Below are 21,392 nucleotides of genomic sequence, written 5' to 3' on the forward strand. Positions count from 1 at the left end.
ATAATTTCTGTTAGGTCTGACCGTGTTTAGCCACTTTTCTTTCATGACTTTTTGCCAAAGTGAAAACTTTTCGAAATATATCCTAAAAACCGGGTGTCTAAGTTATTTGGACAGACAATAGTTACTATGGGCTATTTGCGGGGAGGAGATAAGTTTAAGTGACCGCTTATGGGTTCGAATTTCAACCAGCCTAATCATGAAGCTCCCGTGGCCAAGTGGTTAAGGCACAGGTCTCGTAAACCTAAGGTCCTGGGTTCGATTCCCATGCGGGATCACTTTTTCTACTTGTCTCCTTTATTATTACGAAAGCGAACCTGGTGAAAAATAATGTTTATTTATATAATTCCCGTCGATCATGCCACTGTTTTTCCGTGTAATAGAGGGTATTCATTACTACGTCATTGGTGTGATTGCTCATGCATACAATTCCTCCACATAGGCTGTTTAGCTTATTCATGAAAGTGGCCTCTTGACATGATATAACAGTAACCTTTATGTCATTAGTGAGGCCCACTTACAATGTTCAACACAAAGTGAACAATGCTATAACTTGGAGGACAAACAAACGAACACCGCCAAATTCGACTGACGTGTGTACAACGTGGGAAGCTATGGGGAAATTGAAGACTCGCTCTCTGATCATGCATGTGTTTATGGTTCGGTTAGCGGTTACTTAGCAACTCTCGTTCCGCTTGGGTTTATTGCATACACTCTATATTTCCTCACAAGGAGGATGGCAATTTATTTCTCGCATTTCATGATTAACGGCCCTAGTTACTATGGGCTATTTGCGGGGAGGAGATAAGTTTAAGTGACCGCTTATGGGTTCGAATTTCAACCAGCCTAATCATGAAGCTCCCGTGGCCAAGTGATTAAGGCACAGATCTCGTAAACCTGAGGTCATGGGTTCGATTCTCAGGATGGACCACTTTTTCTACTTGTCTCCTATATTATTTACGACGGCGAACCTGGTGAAAAATAATGTTTATTAATATAATTCCCGTCGATCATGCCACTGTTTTTCCGTGTAAAAGTCAGGAACTTGGTCCAATCGGGACACGGGTCCCTTTCTCTATGTGACAGCCATTATAACCACTGATAAAATAATACGAAAAGACACTTAAGAATTTTACTTATTGCTTTCATATTGTTTTTAATGAATGTTACATGTTTATTCTTGGATTTTTGTTAGTTTGTTAGTATGAATCTTTGAATCGCAGTTGAGTACCATGGTTTCAGGGAAACGAGCCCATGGTTTGATAAAAAAAAATATCTAAAAATCATCGGTGTGCAACCCCGGCTCCCACCGTTGAAGGTTTGGCCTGTGCGGACACCAATTCAAAACTTAAGGGATAATCGGGGAGAGGATTGGCAACAAAAAGGGGCCTATATTATATTTTTTGGCAAACGTTTTTAACAAAAAGTTTTGTTACTTCAACAACATTATGATACAATGTTTTGTGGCAACAAAGCGTTGTTGTGGGGGTATAACGTAAAATTCACATATGTGACATGATCAAGGGATTTCAGTTTCTGAAAGCTCTAAATGTCCAATTTAGTCATTTTCGACCAGGGTCGACATGTGACTCATTCCCTTTGATCATGTCACATATGCTGGCAACCTTTGAGTGCTCTTTTGCTACGAAACGTTTTGTGTTCAATGGGTATAGCACTATGGGGGTACTCCGAGTACTACCTGACTATCATATGATGAAATTTTAACCACATCATCCAATAGTACAACATTGCATGACGATGGGAGTATTTGGATATGTAGGCTTGTACTAAAAATGAATTGTTGTATGTGTTATGAATCCAAGGTGTCCATAGTCCATCTCAGCATTAACCTGCACGTGTTCGAATCCCATGTTACTCACTGTCAATCTCAAGCTTACGCTTCAGCAAATTCAATAAACGCGTTTCCTCAGACATCCCTGTTAAAACAGATAAGACATAATGCATAATTATTGAACAGAACGATAACATCCTCACAAGTAAAAACGTAGTAAATGCAAAATATTGATGACGAAACAAATACTCATACTGCCTTTTTACTAACTGCATCGTGAAGCAAAAGCAGTTAGGCTAACTATATGTCACTGCAACCACGTTTATATATATAGTGAATAAGTCTACTGCTAACATGGATAAAGATAAATATAGCATCTGATTCAATTAACATTTGCTAGTGGAAATTAAAAATGAGAATGCTTTCAAACCGATTAGAATTTGAAAAAAAATACGAGAATTGAAAATGCTCTCTGCAATACCCAAAGACAAACATTTTTTACCATTTTTGTAACTTTGTCTTCGAGAAACTCCGCTAAAATTACCAAGTTCAACTGTGTTTGCTCAATATAACAATAATACCTGGTCGAAATAAACAGCTGCATTCTTATAAATGAAATTATATACTGGTTACATATTGCCTACCATCACAAATGTTACTTTTGATAGTTTCAATTCATCCGCCAAAGTTTGGTAAAAGTAACACAGTTACACCCATTCAAGTTTCCCATTTTAACGATGAAAATCCGTTGAATATTAATGAAAATCACTGAAAATATAATAGGCCTACTCATAGTCATAGTATTATCTGATGTTTTTCTACACACAAATCCCAATGCAGTGTAAAGACTGACCACTGGCAGTGCATATCGTGTGCAACTTTGTTGAAATTCACTGACATGGGTCAAGAAAGAGTTCTGGGGAAAGACCGTGCCTTGTACATTTTGATGACTCTTTTTGTTAGTTTTTGACCCAGTGGTTATAGTCTTTGTCAAAGACTACTCAAAATCGAGAGAGGGATCGACGAGCGGCTTCGCCGCGACATCGATCCGCGAAGTAGCGAGTCGCGATTAATGGATGACGAACAGTTGCATTTTATCTGATCTAATACAGATAATAGTCAATGAACAGTGATGAACTGAGCACTGAGCAATTGTGATATCATACAGCAGGACCAATGACATGTTTTCTTACATACTAATCGGAGAGTGCATGCCTCTGCTACAACTTCTGCCCTATGCATTCTCATGACTATTGTGATGTGCCCTCAGTAATTTAATTTAATTATTTAACTTTGTTTACAAGCTGAAGGTATATGTCATGCGAAGTGTGAGATAAGGGGAAACACCTTGGAAGCAATCATGCAATAGTTTGTGTGTTATGGCATGTTCTGGGGGAATTCCCTTTCATTCACCAGGTGATCAAAACAAACTGAATCAGAGTTATTAATGTCATAAGGGATTTTCCATATATTCTGTGCATAGTTGCACCATAGAGAAAAAAACCCAGGAAGTGATGTAATGAGAAAGGTTAATGTGTATAATTAATCTGGGGAAATCCCAAGCTTGCATCATCTGTGAAGATGTGAATGAAATGATGGTTTATTAATAGATTTAGGGTTTTCTGGTGTATAAAAGCTGGAGGCTGGAGTTGGGACTTTACAGAATGTCATGAGAGTTTGTAAACTCCACATGTGTGTGATGGTCTTCGTGCTTCAAACAAGAAGTACCAGTTTACATAGCCAATAATTGAGCTATTTTAATACAGCAACGAAGGAGATAGCGAGCACACAAATGTGCTCTTCCTCATCAAAGGATTAAAGTTCTTCTGTCGAATTGCTGGAGGTTGCTGGGTTTATGAAAACCACACATCTGTCAAATACAGCGGAGCTGTGCTAAACAAGCCTGTTCCCTGGAGAAAGAGTGATTGGTGAAAGAAACACCATTTTTGGAGGAAGCAGCGCAAGGAGATTTAATATTTGGAGAAAGCAGCGCAAGGAGATATATTTGTGGAGAAAGCAGCGCAAGTAGAAAAGTGATTGGAGAAAGCAGCATCATTTTCGTGTGAGGATTTCATACGCAAGAATATTTATAAACGCAAGTGTACACTGGACTTCGCTGATTTTCGCAGGACAAGTGAATAAGGATATAATACATCAGTCGTCCAGAACATTGCAAGAACTCTAGGATCACCAACAAGAAAACCGCTGGTTAAGTACTCATAGAATAAAACTGTGATTGTGTGATTTTATTAAAGACTTAGATTTTGTTAGCTTAATCAAACAGTGTATTCGTGTTGTGCATTCGTCTGAGTTCGGGTAAAAGGTGATTTTGGCCTTGAGTCCAGTACGACTCGTAACACTATTAAACCCCTTAAACCAAGCAAATACTTGCCAACATGTGGACAAATAGTTCCTGCGTTAGGGCGACCATTGAGAAAAAAATACTTACTTTTGGCGTTTCCACTGCACGAGGTTGCCTTGACTTCACATAGTGTCAGAAGATCCCATCGTGGTAATTCAACACTGATGTATTGTCCACTCAGATTGCAGTCGATTTCCAGAGAACCAGACCTGATTTGATCCATTGATACTCGGCTTTCACATTCTGGGTTCTGTCCGTAATCAGGGTCGGATCCTACTCGTACTATGGCCCCTTCAAGTCGCTCCTCTGCAAAAGAATATAATAGTATTAGAATATTCGGGATATGATTTGATACCTCAGCGCAAGAATACCGTAAGTCTACATTTTGAGATATGATCGTTTGAACTTTTTAAAATTAAATAATTTGGAAACAAAAAACCCCATAATATTGACACTTCTCAGGTACATGGGTATAGGCAAGAAGTATCATTTTGTATATCAACCAAGTAAATATCTGTAATATTGATCGATATTGATCGACTTATCATTTTTAGACTTACTGTCTTCTTGCGCTCGGATTGAAACAAAAGCTTATAACTCAAAACTGAATGCAGATGTTGGAAATATTTAACCATAATAGTAATCTATGTGCAAAGACGAACAATTTGACACTTTATTTGTTGAATTTGAAGGCTGTTTTAAAATTTGACCTCGGTTGACCTTAAAACGGAAGTGACCATCTAACTCACTAACCGAGCTCAAAATGTATGATAAATTATATATTTTCGTAATCGTTGTGATGAGACGAGTAATTTGACATGACGACATTGGACAATTTTTCATTTTGACCCCTCTTGACCCTTATGGGAGGGGGCACAAATGTAAAAAAAATTGTCAAAATGTTTGTCTTTATCCAATAACTTTAAAACCACCTGTAACTCAATTTCGTCATGAGTGGATTTACAGTCTTCTTGCGCCCAGGTCGTCAACGTTTGCTTATTACAGGAACCTATATCCTATGTTGTTTTGGTTTCATATAGGGGGAAGTAGGGATACAATTCAAACTGAGAAAAGATTCTATGTATGACTTGTTGTACTAATCGTTATATGGTACAATGAAATCGTAATGCCATTCGCCCCGAAGGCTAGAGGCACACCGTCCCCTAGTAAGATTTCTTTATTGCAATCGACAGTGGCGCATCGGTGCTCAATATTATTGTTTCTGCAAGTTTGTGGAGGATGGAGGGGGGATGGTGTCGGTTGCGATGTCGCCAATTTTAACACGTAATCATGATCTCAACAAACATTATTCTAAATATCTAGTCATGGTTATTTTGAACGGGCTGTCAGCCTTGTAGTAAAATGCCTTTCACGGTGACTAAAACTAATTACAAGACCTCTTCTACATTGAGGCTGGCTTTCCCTTTTAAAAGGAATTTTCATTTCAGCTCGTGCGACATGTGGCACGTTTCATATTCAGAAGCATACGCACAGCGGATAGACCTACTACCTGGCCCTGGGGAGTAGTCCGTTAATGAGGATAAAGGTTCTAGTATAATATAAATACGCCGCTGATATGTGTAGCATTTTTACTTCCAACCCCGGCTTTCAACTATAATAATGGGTCCGTGCAATGAGTTTTTGCAAGCCGTAGTTCGTGGCTTGGTATTGCCTTCGACCACTTCTTTCTTCTCTGCCAATAGTTTTGTTGTTCCGACTTCCTGATGGCCTGAGAGTAGTCAGTTAATGAGAATAAAGGTATAGACGAATCTAAATTCACGCATTCCTACACCTGACTAGCAGCCTTTAGTTGGGTAGCCGTCGGCTACAATGCACTCAAAATGTGAAATGATTCGGCCTTGGCGGAAATTTTAAACGGCATTCCATCACCCGTTTTACACCTTCCGCGAAAACACAGGCAGACAAAAGAATAACACAATACAGTTCCCTTCGACACAACACACAGCAACTGCATGGTCTATTCGCTGTTGAAGTGACATAATAATCGGATTAACTACACGCGGTATCTATGCATTGATGTACTTGAGAACAAAAGCACTATATGTAGGGCCTATGAATAGATGCGACGGGATTACCTGCGGAATTATCTCCATTATATATATTATTAGCTATTATTCTATTAACCCTCCTCGTCCTTGCATCTTCTCTAGGTGTTAGGCGGCTTTTATTTGCACAATTGGACGCTCAAAGCACCAGGTTGGTGCTAGCGGCTACCCAAAGATGTCCGACCAAATCCTGACCATGACTTGGCTACTTGGATTCGTCTATATATAAATACGCCGCTGATATATGTAGCATTTTCGCCTCCAACCCCGGCTTCCAACTATAACAATGGGCCCGGGCAATGATTTTTTGCAAGCAGTAGCGTAGCGTAGTGATCCTAGGAGAGGGTGGGGTGGGAAGGGGGAGCACCGGACATGATTGAAGGCACCAGGTCGGATGGGGCATAATCTATTTTTCGGCAACTTTCCTACGTAATTTTCTAAATTTTCAAATTCTTTGCGGTTTGGCCACGTGCCCCCTGCCCATATGCGCCATTGGTTGTAAGCCTACTAGATTATACATACCACAGCAATCGGCTCTGTTGTAGAGGATAACTTTACCAACGCATTCATCTTGCTGCATGTCAACGGCCCACCAAGGGTTTCCTACGTTATTATATGCTAAACACAGAAAACAAATAAATAAGACATTATTGTAGTCTGTTGCATCAAGTCATTTCGAATCATTATAAAACATATACTCAGTATAGCATGTATAGTGCTAGTCAAAATCAACATCTACCAAAATGTAATTACCCCCTTTAATCCTGAACGGTTAATTATACACCAAATGTGGAATATGCAGTCGAAGCAAAATTTACTTGCATTTAGTTGGAATGGTCCCAATATTGATGTCACACCATACATTTCAATGAAAGCAACCCAAGATTTAAAAGTTGCAGCAAAATCCTATTGCCTTGTATTCAGTATCCATCGAAGGATATCTGTTCACCTCCTATTGGAATATTTTCTTTTTGTTCCATGCATTTGGCATGTTTGGAGAGAATCAAAACATGTGATAATTAATAACAATTGCCATTATTCACATCAGTGATCATTTCAATATTGTTTACTGACTAACAAGGTCCTAAATGACCTACAGTATTTGGTCAATTGTCCTTTCAGTGGTAACGTTAGATTCAAAGTTTACTGATTCATGGATTGTGAGGTGATCACAGTAGATGTAACCCTTGGACTTCCACTACTTGTGACCTTCTTGGTCACAACAAAAGCATTGAACTTGAAATGTTTTAATATGGGATTAACCCCATGAGAACTACCTGCCGATTGGTCAAAAAGAAGTTTTCCTTACCAATGGACCAATCAGCAACATGGTTAGAATAATATCACCACGCAACAAATTGAGGTGAATTATTTGCAAAGCTCGATTCTGATTGGTGATTAAAGTGAAGATATCACGTAATTGACCAATCAGAGGTATGTTAGATCGGCAGGTAGTGCTCAGGGGATTTAAAAGTAACCAATGAGCACTGATGTGAATTCTGACATTTACATGTCTTGATCTCCTCCAAAATATTCACTAAACAAGAATAATCCAATAAGTGCCGAAAACATCTTCCATGAATACTGGATGAATAAAAGGGCAATAATAATAATAATACTAATACTAATACAAATAATAATAATAATAATAATTATTATTATTATTAATTTCTAAAGTTATTTATAAATTCAGCATTCTTACCTGTGGATGTGCAGGACAAACCAGAGAAATAATATCCGTCGGTGTTGCCATCCACTGCGTGGTCAGAGGTACTACGGTCAGCGTCATGTGTAGAACTTTGGCTGGTAGGTTTGCCTATCAGGGAAATTTCATTCTGGAGCGGAGCAACTGCATAGTGAAAAAATTAAGGCTTTACAACGTCAGATTTTTAGGACTACGGATTGGTATAGCATACCAGTAGTGTAGTGGGGAATTTTCCGGTGGGAGGGGTAAAAAGGTACATGAAGGGAGGAGAAGGTAATTGCCCTTGTTTGTATTGCCCTTTTCGACAGACTCAAAAACAAATTGAAACAGGGTCGCGTTTTTTTTTTCATATTTGAATTTTAATACAGACCCTATTTGGTATCAAATTCGCAAAAATATTTGCCTGTTTGTAATTCCTACTACCATGACTACTGACCCTGATATATTCAAAACCAAGCCTGATAAACCTGATACAAATACTGATCGACCGACCCTGACTTCCCATATAAAATGAGTACACTTTCTTTGCAAAACACACCACTACCAGACTACTGCCTGATGTGATGAGGGGGGGTACTCAGTTTGGTTTGGATAGGAATATGCTGCTGAGAATTTGAAAATAGACCCATCAATATACCATTTTTTTTAATAAAACGGCGAACCCATCGATATACCAAAAGAAGTCAAAATGTTTGGCTAAATTTAACACAAATTGACTTAGTTTCTACAAACAGTCCACAAAAATTTGGAGACATTTCTAAAATTGAGGCAAAATTTAGCTATTTTCCAAAAGAAAATTGAAAAAAAAAGACCCATCCATATGGCGAAATTGGCTTAGAAAAACGAGTCATTGATGTACCAAAATGCCAAAAAATGCAACCCATGTTTGCGGCTCTTCCCCGTACGCTCATTTGTTCTGAATACCCCCTAATGATTGGCTCATAGTAGTTGACCCGTTACCGGTATCCCGATTTTACTCATTTTTTAAGCAAATCCGACTACACTTTGAATGCAATGGTCTCTTGCCTCGAATGTGCAGCTATCGGTGAGCAAATTCTTGGCTAGACCTCTCGAGCAAAACTACACCTTTATCTTGACATCTCATTTGCTCGCCCTATTCCTTTTTAAAGAAATTTGCATTACTCTCTTCAACAGATCAGATTCGCTACACTAACGACATCTTTATGTCGTGACCTCAATACATGATACAAGGGCGAGCTTTAGTGTGAATTATTCATTATCGATCGATTGTTTGCCTCACTTTTAAGGCACACTAATGGAGTTCGTCATAGGTTTGCGTTGTTAATAACAACCCTGAATTTAGTGTCACCTCTTTGATATGTGTTTATATTCCCATCAAAGAGCCAGAGATAGCTCAAAGAGTAGAACACTGGCCTCGCAATCCATAGGTCACCGTTTCGAATACCTCTTCCGGCTACTTTTCTTCGCTGCCATTTAAACAATAATGTAATACATATTTATTATGTAAAAACGTGCTCTTACCTGTAGGACAAGATTGCTCATCAGCGTAGTCTCCACAATCGTTATCACCATCACATTTCCAAAGCGCGGATATGCACCGTCCATTGGGACAGAGAAATCCACTGCATGGCGGCTCTGCGGTAGTTTCCGCCTCTGTGGAGATGTAAATCATATAAACTTAAAATGAGCTTGGTTTTTACGTTGCGTCTGTGGCGTAACAGGATTTTTTTTGGAAAGGCCGGGTGACTTGCAAGTGACGAAATTGGTCAAGGTTGAGATGCTCTATGGCGAAGAAGTTTCCCCTTGTCTACCCCTGGCTATGCCATTGCATGTTAACGTTCTGAAGAATGTAAGATGTGTTCCACAATATAGGGACAATTAAATTCGTGCTCAATGAAGACACGATCAGCGAATCGCTAAATCAGACAATCTAAAAAATCGTCAAAAACAGAAATTTTTGTAAGATGCTATTATTGAATAGAGCATCATGTTTGTCGTTTTTTCTTTTCTCTTTTACCGAATGACGATTTGGCACATCCTTCATATTTAAGCTATTACCATACCAATTTAATTTGTGTTTGCCTTGAACAAAAGGAGCTTAAGGGTGTAGGCCTATACAGGATCCTGCTTGGCTAGAAATTTTTAAATTTTATTTTCACTCTCTTTTATCTTGTGAAATTTGGAAACAATTACCAATTTTTACAAGTTACGCTTACACTTCTAAATGATTTGCATACATGTAAGTCCATTGTTATTGTTATTGTTACTATTTTGTCAAAATATGGACCGACATACCAAATATAATTCTTACCAATTTTGGTGATAATTTTGACCATAATTGAGGGCCTAATTAAGTAGACTTTTGTCTCTAGATCAAAAATAAGTGATTTTTTTATAGTTAACCTACAGTGCTCAAAGAATTATATCTGAATAATCAGATCGGCATTCACCATGTACAAGAGCAAGCGTTTGGTGTAAATCATTATCTGTCATACTATCTTCGCATTAGTAAATGCAGCTGCAAATCGCAAAATGTGTCGGCTTTAATACTCCCAAATACTCTGTTGCTCATGCTCCGTGCTACTTGAAGCCCTCCCCCCAGGGGTAAGCCCTTTAGTGATTTACTGTTAAAACTACTTCCTCATATCTACTTCCTCATATTAATTAGTTTAAGAAAGATACAGAATGCTTTACTTACCTTGTGGACCCCCGGATTGTGGACAAACTCCACACAACATAGGGCATGCAGCATTGAAATAATAGTCATCTTCACAATAACGTCTATTTTCGTCAACACAATAATCTCTCCTATTCTTACATGCTAGGAAAAATAACAAAATATCATAGTTAACCTGCCGCCTGCAAAATGAATTTCAGAATATAAATGAAAACGGTATCTAAACAGGTCAACACCATCCGCCAGGCCTTTGTCCACCCCAAGGACAAGCAACCCAAAGGCATGCAGAGTGGACTGTACGGACACTAATACATAGGAGAAACATCCCATCCACTCGGGAAAAACGAAACAGGTTTTAGTTCGGGTCCCACGGATTCTGCGGTTTACACACATTTACACGAAGTGGACCTCGAGGATGTCAAAGTCCTCGACCACGAGTCACGGTGGTACGAACGAGGAGTCAAAGAAGACATTTGGGTTAGAGCAGAACAACCGTCCCTCAACCGTGGTGGAGGACTCGGAAACAATCTCTCACACGCCTGGGACAGAACCATCAGAACTCTAACTCGCCAAATGACTTCGGGAGTCAATGTGTTTAACATCACAACCCAGCTGAAGGTCAGTGGTACTGGCCGCAACGTTGGTTGCTCCAAGGTATGTTGGAAAATCTGGTTGACTAGATTGAATCTTATCTCTCGACTAAAGTGGTTCCTTATTTATTTATTTCATAGTTTACTCATTCCTACTGTTATTCCTACTACGATACCCTACATTATAGGCACTTTCCTTTGGTACGCCCAGTCCTTTTTAAAGTAAGTGTTATTAAAATAAGTCGAAAAATATTATACGAAATGTAAAAATGTAAAAAGCTTTGTATAGCCTTATTTGTTTTACACATGTGGACCAATTTACAGCGCCACGCATCATTGCACTCAGTCACGATGGTTAATTGAATTGTGTAAGAAAATAGGCCGTTTCAAAAGTTGCACCTGAGTCCACAGCAGTCAAATTTTCTGTAACAAACACATGAATAAACCTGACCTACTGTATTGTTTGAGAATTGACTCCTATGGACTCAAATGCAACTTTTAACACTGTTTAAAACGGTCTCTTTTTTACATAATGAACCATTATGACGTAACGCAATGACGTGTTACGCTATAATTTGATCCATCTGTGTAAAACAATTAAGGCTACCCATACCTTTTTACAAGTTTGCAATTCGTCAAATATTTTTATTTTTAAAAGTATTTAAGGGGGAACTTATAAGTTGTGGACCCTATATAATAATGTTCGAATTAGAAATGCAGTTGCTACCTCAAAATGTGTCTGCTTACTCTTGATTACTCTGTTGCACATATGCTCCAGGCCCCATTCGTGACGTCCTATCAGGGACAGTCTAATTCTAGACTGTCTCTGGTCCTATTAATTAGTGGAAGAAAGATAAAATGCTTTTCTTACCACAATCTCCACACGTTTTGGCACAGTCAGCTTTGAAATCTTGGTCCGTGTCACATTTGTCTGTATATGCGGTACAATAATCATGATTGCCCAGATCCATACATTCCCATGCGTATACTAAAGAAAAGTAACAAAATCTCATAGTTAACCAGCAGCCTGCATAATGATTTTCAGAATAATCAGATCGGTATCGGTATACCCTGGGGCCCAGGCAAAAATTTAAGCATGAGTCATGCCCATGAACATGCCAAGATCTTGCCATGAACATGCCAAGAACATGCCCTATTTTCGCTAGCAACGGGCATGAATTTTAAGTGAATTTGGGCAATTTTGATGAGTTGTTCATGCTCACCCATGAATAATCATGCCCTTGCATTTTATTTTTTGTCATGTGTGTAGTCAGAGCCTTGACATGTTCAGGGCATGTTCATGGGTAACTCATAAATAAATAAATGTCGGCGATTTAACGTGCGCTACACCTAAGTACCAGCACCCTTCAACAATTATTCCGCTGCCATTAGGATATATCAGAACCATTTCCGCTTCCACAAGTCCGCAACTGATGCGCAGGTACTCTCAGCTGACTTAGATTGTGATTACCCCCAACAGCTCCCCATTTTACACCTGGGTGGAGTGAAGCAATTGGGAATTAAGCCGTCTTGCCCAAGGACACAACACACTGGCCGCGGTGGGGGTTCAAACCCACAACCTTTCGATTATGAAGCTCGCGCCCTAACCATTGGACCACTGTGCTTCATGGGCATGAATCGAGGTCAATGTCAAATTCTCTCTACTTTCATGCCCATAAATTCCTTATTCATGGGTAACTCATGGCATGAATCATGGTCAATGTCAAACTTTCTCTACTTCCATGCCCATTAATTTTTGTCAAGGGCGTCAATTACAATTTTAATGGGTTCAAAATTAACGACCCATGAATCCTTGATAGCGGAATTTCATGCCATATACAAAACAAAAGAATCAGAATGTCTTGCCATGTTTATGGCATGAAACATGCCATGTTCATGGCATGATTTGTATAACAACCAGAATTTTGGGAATACCCATGAATTATTTTTGCCTGGGAAACCTCTTTGACAAGATCGTCATAAGAAGATGCGCTTTTTTCAGCCCAAGATCTATCGCTACATCATTATTCTGACATCATACACAAAGATTTATATCAGAATAATCAGATCAGCATTCAAAAGCAAGGGATTGATGTAAATCATATCTGTCATAATATAATAATTATATTGGCATTTAATGCAGCTGCTACCTCATAATGTGTCAGCTTGCGGTCGATTACTCTGTTGCTCATATGCTCCGTGCTAGGTCTTTTAGTGAGTTTTGTGCAAGAAAGATAAAAATGTTTTTCTTACCTTTACAAACTCCACACGTTAGGGAACATGCATCTTTGAAATATTGGTCGTTGGGGTTGTCACAATCTCCTTTATTTTCTGTACAATATTCAGTACCTGCCAGATCCTCACATTTCCATGCTAGGAAAAGTAACAAAATGTCATATAATATTGTTAACCTGCAGCCTGAAAATTGACGTATACGAAATGCGAAGTGGGTGAAACTTAGTACAATTATATAAGTATTATAAACTGTGTCAACGTTTAAACAAATGTGTTTTTCAATACACAAAACAGTAGCGGCTAGATACTATCTATATCAATTATGAGAAGTTGTATAGATCGAAATTAGTCGAAATGGATCAAAATGGGTTGAAATGGGCCGAAATGAGTCGAAATGGATCGAAAAGGCTCAGAATGGATTCAGAATACGTATACGGGTATTCTTCCAATTAATTTTCGAGATATTGAAGATCAGTGACCTTGCACTCATTTTCACCCACTGAAGAAAAGTCCTGCATGGCTACGCCACTCATTAATCATTATCTACAATCCTCAAAATAAGTCTTGGAACGATTGCGTGTAAAAAACGGAAAACTGTCACCACCTCACCCACGTGCAATGTTGAAAAAAGGCCAATGTCTTCAGCGGTTTCCCATTGTGCTCCAACATTGATTGATGGGGAGAGGGAATGGTAGATCATTGTTGTAGATGTCATATTTTGTTCCCAAACACAATATACGTCATTTCCATGATCATAAGAAATTCTGCATGGAATTTCGGCAGAGTGTACCAAACGTTCCAAGTACTTTTTCGAAGATTGTTACTAGTTTATTTTAATTAATACAAATAATCAAGTATACACAATCCCCATGATTACACTCAACTCTGTAAAACGAGACGTGAATATTATGTTGAAAAACGTAATTTCAGGCAATTTCACGAACACGTGTTGATAATTGACGTTTGATTAAGGGGCAGTTTCTGTTTGTATCGGCTACTATACATACTTATTATGCACATTCCATGTCATGTCACGGAAATAATGTCGACCAGAAGCTATAGAGGCCGTCAGCGTTCTTAAAGCGCGACTCATGACAATAGTGTTTGTGTACATGATTCATACCCACAAGCTCGTCATTCACTTGCTTGATATGATTGACTGACTGCTAGTATTGCTCTATACCTAATTTACCCGTTGTTCATGCCCTGAAACTTTGAACAGAGTTTACTAGTACCCACAAGATGGCAACTGTGACGTCACACTGACGGCCTCTATGCCAGACGGGATAGGCCATGTGTAACGTGCCAAACGTACATTTTTAATTGTTATACTCTTTATTAATTTGACCAAACTTTGTTGACCCCTCTTAGTTACCAAAAAAAAAAAAACAGTTTTGTCGGACCATACCCAATCAAAGTATTTATAAAACTGCATAGGCTACTCCGTAACAGAATGTTCGAGAGTAGAATTCATACACATCCTAACTAGCATAAAATCACTGAGAGCGCAAACACACAGTCGCCAAGACGACTGACCTCTATACATGGATAACGGGCGGCGTTTGTTCGATTGTTCCTACGTAAGAAAATGAGCCGATGGACGTGATGAATAAAGATCGCATTTTTTGATCATTGTGGCTGTATAATAATGAAATGTCAGTAGTATGGTGTTTTTCTATACTTAACAATAATCATGCTGGCAGGCTATCGCTAATAAGTCTGGATTAGTGTAGATGGATAATCATTTACTCACGAGAACACAAGTACGAACAACCACACAAATATGGCGCCATGATGCAACGTCAGGTCAGGTGTCCAGGTTTTTATGCCCAAATTTAACTTGTATTTTCATACATGTCATGCCTGTCACTTATTTCCTTCATATTATTGATATGAAATCCTAATTTCGACATTATGATAGGAAAAAGTGATTCCCTTATCGAATTAGAAGACTTTCTTGGAAAAACAAATCACTGCTGCCTGATGGGATCATAGTAGTTGACCCCATTTCCGCCCGTCGTGACCGCGATTGAGGGCTTTTCTACTCTCTTCAATATGTCGATGCGTTAAATTTTTATGTTTTCATGGTCTTTATGCCTATTCTTTGATAATCAATGATGCGTTGCAGAGTTACAGCGGACGTCTAGTCCAGGGAAATACATTCAAAAATTGTTTTCCCCTATCGCTATGGTAATTAATCCTGTTACCTTTACTACCATTACTACGAATACAGAGCGACTTTTTTTTACTCACCCCAAACTGAATTTATAATAACGGCAGAAAAAAGGACCACGTACGCAATGACAAACCCCTTCATGTTGTGTGATTTGTAACAAAGTGCATCTGAAGATAGGAAAGAAACAAAACAATTAAGAGTCTTTGTTAAGTTTATAATTATAATTAAAATTTTAAAAATTACATATGAACAAAACCGCATTTCGCATTAGATTTTGAACATAGCGTGTTTTTTAAGGGAACCAGCTTATCCGTTATTTTGCGTATATTAGTGTATAAGTACTAAATCAATTGTTATTGCAGTGTAATCTTTCCGCATACAGCCACTGTTCGCTGTCGAAGTTATGTAATAATCAAATTAAAGGCCCAATCAGTGATTTGCTCATCCGGACGATCGTAAAAATCATCAAAATTCAGATTTTGGTACCTTTGTCAAACAGCCATCCAGAGCATGAGCTGAGCTCAAGCGTACCGGGGCGTACCGTATAGAAAATCGATACACATGCTCAAGACACGAAACTTGCGTAGCTTGTGTGTTATCCTGGGGGAGGTATATATGAGGGGGTCATGAGGAGCGGCAACGGGCCTGATGCTGGGGAGCAAAAGCCCTTTTTCGACAATTTTCCTATAGGATTTTCTAAATACTGTCAAAACACGCAAAACGCTTATTCCAGATCCCTTAAGCGCTAGGCTTACAAATGTCTTTAATATAAAGTGGGAAAACAATCCATCACTGTAGTCAGCGAATCAATCAGATTAAAAGAAAGAAAGAAAGAAAGAAAGAAAGAAAGAAAGAAAGAAAGAAAGAAAGAAAGAAAGAAAGAAAGAAAGAAAGAAAGAAAGAAAGAAAGAAAGAAAGAAAGAAAGAAAGAAAGAAAGAAAGAAAGAAAGAAAGAAAGAAAGAAAGAAAGAAAGAAAAGAAAAGGAGAAAGAAAAGGAGAAAGAAAGGATAGAAAAGAGAAAAGTGGCTAAGAAATGAAGAAAGACTGAGAAAAAGAGGAAAAATAAATTCAACCACACAGGGACTCGAAGCCACAAAAATTATTCAAATCAGAGATTCATAGTCCAGCGCCTTAACCATTCGGCTACGCATCAACTTACACAGTTGCTTTTTTTAAACTTCAAAGCGGCTATAGGCCTAAGGTTATAATTTGATGCAATAAGGTGATTGCAATCGCGTTCGCACAATGGCTTTTAGAATAAACAAGCATATCAGCTCAAAATCACCGTCACACCGATGGCAAAAAATCTTGTTTTTTGGAGTTTTTTTTTTGCAATACTAGCTTCAATTTGGAGTAAAAATGAAATGGAATAGCGAGTGCCAGATTGTTGAGAAATAATGTAGGTAGTTGGGCATATCGATAATATAACAAAACAGGTTTTTGTCATGCAAGATTCTCCAAAATGTTCCCCAAAACGAGCTCCTAAAATTTAATCAGTACTGCATTTGGCTCTGATAAATAGTGACATTATTTCTTTGATTGGTTTGTAGTTACTCGAGAACTCTAGCTTCGAATTTGCACACGATAGTTACGCATTCGAAAGTGAAGCTATCGGTGAGCAAATTCTTGGCTAGACTTCTCGAACAATCCAAAAAAAGGAGAAAGCAATCACACGGCGTGGTTTTATACAGGGCATACATTTGAAAAAAAACCCATGGAACGCGTTTTTGCTCTTGTGAACATGGTGCGTAAAATGGATGAAAATGAAGGATTTTAAAACGGATTCTGACAATTTATAAAAACACAAAAAATCATGTAAAGCTAAATGCAAAGCACTCAGCATTTCTCTCACTAGGATAATCATTGCTGTGGACACTTGATTTTAGAGAACAAGTTTATACGTCTTTCACACGTTTCTTTCCGTATCCTTAAAGACCCTTTCAGTGATTTCAGCGAAAGTGCAAAAATATATATATTTTTTTTTATAAATTGTCTAAAAGTGAAGGGTAAATCATTTTAATTTAAAAAATTGTCATTAAATATTCTTGAAATGAAACAAAAAAACCGGCAAAAATAAGGAAACAGTAATATTGACAAAGCAGAGGTCCATTCAAATACTTGTAGCTAATTTATATACAGCCTGTCTCAAAAAAAATTGTGCAAGTGAAAAGCGCCCTCTCTGGCAATTAGGAAATACCGTTGTGAAAAAATGCTTACATCAGCGTCAAGAGTGTAGTCTTAGCTCTCAAATGCCGCTTGTTCTGTTCAATTTGCTTGTTTTAATCTCGAGATATGTTTAGTTAAAGACGAAAGGGTAAAATCACAATTGTGCCACTTTTACTATGGAAGAGGGCTTTACATGTAACAGTGATAGCATCAGGTTTGTCAAGAATTCCTTCATGAAATCAAAATAATAGACAATACAAAACGTTTTTGACTGTTTTTACTGTTTTATCATGATGCAGGAATGATGATTCTCTTTTTCCACTTAAAAGAGATTAAAAGATAAATAAATATTTCACATTCTGTTGTAAAAATGGATTTCACATTCTGCTGTTTTGCATGTGCATGTCAATGATTTTATCATGGTAAATACTGTTTTCTTAGTAGACATGTTAAAAGACAAGCAAATATTGCGCACTTATACATCATGTTATAGGTTAATGAACGCATATTACTTGTTGGGAGAGATATTAGACAAAATATTGCACGCGTGCTGATGTTGATGCGTCTAATGCGTGCGCCCCGAAAGGGGGATTGCGTTAGACGCATCAACATCAGCTATCATTGATTTACATGTACAGCTAGCTCTCTTCCCTAGTAAAAGTGGCACAATTGTGATTTTACCCTTTCGTTGTTAAATAAACATATCTCAAAATTGGAACACGCAAATTGAACAGGACAAACGGCATTTGAGAGCTAAGACTATGCCCTTGACATCGATGTAAGCATTATGTCACAACAGTATTTTCTAATTGCCAAAGAGGGCGCTTTTCACTTGCACGGTTTTTTTTTAGACAGGCTGTACTGTCAGTGTATAAATTACAGATTCATGTAAATTGCCCTATTTTGTCTTAAATACACAGCTTTCGGCTGAACCACTGTCATAACACCAAAATCTGAATTTTTATGATTTTTTCGATCGTCGGGATGAGCAAATCACTGAATGGGCCTGTAAGCATGGTAATAAAGTGGCACAGATTTCAGTACGCTGAACTGAAATGAATTTTGTAATTAATATTACAATACTAAAAAGAAAAAACCTAACATTCTAGGGCACTTACTTGTTTAGTAGCACTGCAAAACTCAGATCAGGAAAAATGATTGCCAGAAAACATGGAAGGCGTTGCAATTAAGGCTCAACTGTCGATGCTGATTCTGGATAATTGATTCAACAGTGCGTACAACGTAACTGTTCTTCAGCAAAAGTGAGACGATCTGATGATAATCGGTCTTTATATAAAGGCAGAACGTCACTGACCATGCCGCTATTCAATAAAGCGTGATACTTTTCAATTAAGGCGAGTGGGGTGGCAGTCATATTTGTCCAGTTTTACAACTTGAGCTATACCATCTGCAGTTTAATATGAATACATTGATCTGATGAATCACAGAAGCCAATAATCCCACTTATGTTTGCATATTTCTCTCCGATATAAGGCCAAATATATATTTATAAAAACTAAGTCTTGGGTTTGTTCCAACTCCCAAGAAAACTCGTGAACATGGGGCGGAAATGGCATTCCTTATACCAAGCCTTGGGATCTCCTTTATAGCACCCATACTGTTCCTCTTGTGTGTCACCTTTATTTGTGTCAATATTTGAGTGTAGATGCATTTTATCCTATTCATAAATCTCAGCTTTGAGTAAATCAGGTAAAACAAATATTGATGATCAGTGGCTTCGTTGTCTCACGTCCTATTACAGCAAAAAAAAAAAAAAAAAAAAACTGAACCAAAACTGGACAGATATGACTTGAAATCTCTGACTCGCCTTAACATTTTTACATTCCCGACGTGTTCGTTGGTTCTGGTCCATGCGCATGTGTAAATCATGTCAGCAATTCTCAGTGTGTATTCTATATATCCTGCGTATATTCAGAACCGAGCCTCTAAAGTTTAATGCCTATGTACTTTTTTGTTAATATGGGCTATCGGTACACATGACGCTAGCCCCCAGGGGGGCACTCAACTTTGGAAGTGACGGGTATGTGCCTACCGGAGTCGCGAAGTAGGGGCCTATCGGGTACAAAGCGTTATTTTAAAAAAGGGGTCATTGGGTACAAACAAAATAAAAAAGGGGTTCATTGGGTACAATATTTTGAAAAAAGGGGGTCATCGAGTATAAGATTTTTAAAAAAGGGTCATCGGGTAGAAAATTTTGAAAAAATTGAGCAAAATTTTGAAAATTTCGGCATAATTTTGAAAAAATTGAGCAAAATTTGACAGTTTCGGCATTTATTTGTTCCATTTTGATGATGCTATTCTAGAAAAAAGGGGGTCATTGGGTAGCCTCAACCAAAAAAGGGGGTCATTGGGCAGCCGCAACTAAAAAAGGGGTCATCGGGTATGGCTTTAAAAAAAGGGGTCATCGGGTATAGTCGACTTCAAAGAGGGGCCTATTGACAGGCACATACCGTCACTTCCAAAGTTGAGCGCCCCGGGCGCTAGCCCGACGACTTGGAAGACCTACTCCACTGAAATTGTGGAATTGAGAAATACTGCAACTTGAAAAAATATTTATAATAAGATTGACCACACCTATATATCGGTTACCACGGAAACTAAGACCGTGGGAACGGTGGGATTAGGCTACTCCACTGTAGAACTTGACATTTATCGCAGTTGTAATTTCACATAGGCCTAACTAGTATTCGATTATTGTGGTTGACCCTATATCTTCATGGCAGGAATCGCCATGGTAGGTTGAATCCACAGCCACGATTAGCCATTTGGTTCAAACCTTTAAAGCTCTTTAAAACTAATAATTAGTCGAGGGACATAACTAAGGCTACTCACACTAGCCAGGTAATTGATCTTGGTTGTGCGTGAATAAGCTTGTATACCCCATTGAGGTCAATGGTCATCGACTTTATACTGCCTACAGTGAGTGCAGCTGTACTACACGCTGCACGCTGTAGTCCATTACAGGACCAACGCAATATAAAATGGTCAAATTTTGAGTTCAAAGCGCACGGCCAATTTTCAAAGCGCATTCTAGCGACTATCATATCTGTTCAACAGGTATTTTCAAGTGTATGAGACCACATCTGGTTTCTTGAGAAAAATTCATTTGCGGGAGATATTCATCAATTTCTAACCCAGTATCGGAAGATTTTCGTCTGATATCAAAATCGTGCATAGCAATTCACGTGTATCGATCCCGTGTATTCATTTTAGTGTCTCTGCTCCACCAAATAATTATTAGCCAGGCGGTGTCGGTGTGTGGGGGTGGAGAGGTAGCAGTGAATGTCGAGCCAAAACCGTTGAAGGTCAAAATCGAAAGATTTGGTCAAAAGAAACACTAAATTATAAATATTACACTAATATAAATTTATCACCAATATTCCACATGTTTGGGCGCATTTACACTGGGAGAATTGATAATGTCCTCCCAGTGTACCTTCGTAAATAATTTATAGCATTTTATTTTCAATTTACCGATGAAAATGCTTTCTGACCATTTTACCGATGGACGTTATCACTTTGCTAACCATAATAAACATGCGTAAAAACGGTTCATAAAACAAACCATTATTTGTTGGTATATATTAGCCAAACTAGACTCGAAATACTGGGACAAAATTGA

At 38.3% G+C, this 21,392-nt stretch overlaps 1 protein-coding gene and 1 long non-coding RNA gene across 2 annotated transcripts; both read right to left on the reverse strand.

Annotated features, from left to right (window-relative positions):
* Positions 1-1,145: 1,145 nt before the first annotated feature.
* Positions 1,146-12,154, reverse strand: LOC140139419 (uncharacterized). The gene is made up of 7 exons (XM_072161181.1): positions 12,043-12,154; positions 10,603-10,725; positions 9,426-9,557; positions 7,920-8,066; positions 6,740-6,835; positions 4,239-4,457; positions 1,146-1,934 (listed from the first exon to the last, which is right to left on the reverse strand). The coding sequence occupies exons 1-7, from the start codon at positions 12,140-12,142 to the stop codon at positions 1,870-1,872; spliced, it is 882 nt and encodes a 293-aa protein (XP_072017282.1). The 5' UTR covers positions 12,143-12,154; the 3' UTR covers positions 1,146-1,869.
* A 1,273-nt stretch (positions 12,155-13,427) lies between these two features.
* Positions 13,428-19,048, reverse strand: LOC140139420 (uncharacterized). The gene is made up of 3 exons (XR_011857113.1): positions 18,868-19,048; positions 15,660-15,749; positions 13,428-13,544 (listed from the first exon to the last, which is right to left on the reverse strand). It is a non-coding gene; the product is annotated as an uncharacterized lncRNA (long non-coding RNA).
* Between the last annotated feature and the right edge of the window lie 2,344 nt (positions 19,049-21,392).

The sequence above is a fragment of the Amphiura filiformis genome, chromosome 18, assembly GCF_039555335.1.
Source record: "Amphiura filiformis chromosome 18, Afil_fr2py, whole genome shotgun sequence".
NCBI lineage: Eukaryota > Metazoa > Echinodermata > Ophiuroidea > Amphilepidida > Amphiuridae > Amphiura > Amphiura filiformis.

Excerpts from the sequence above, each read along its gene's own strand:
- LOC140139419 (XM_072161181.1), bottom strand. The coding sequence starts at position 12,142 with ATGGATCTGGGCAATCATGATTATTGTACCGCATATACAGACAAATGT. Across the intron at positions 6,836-7,919 it reads TTTGTCCTGCACATCCACAG|CATATAATAACGTAGGAAAC; the intron begins GTAAGAATGCTG and ends TTCTGTGTTTAG. Across the intron at positions 4,458-6,739 it reads CAACAGAGCCGATTGCTGTG|AGGAGCGACTTGAAGGGGCC; the intron begins GTATGTATAATC and ends ATTCTTTTGCAG.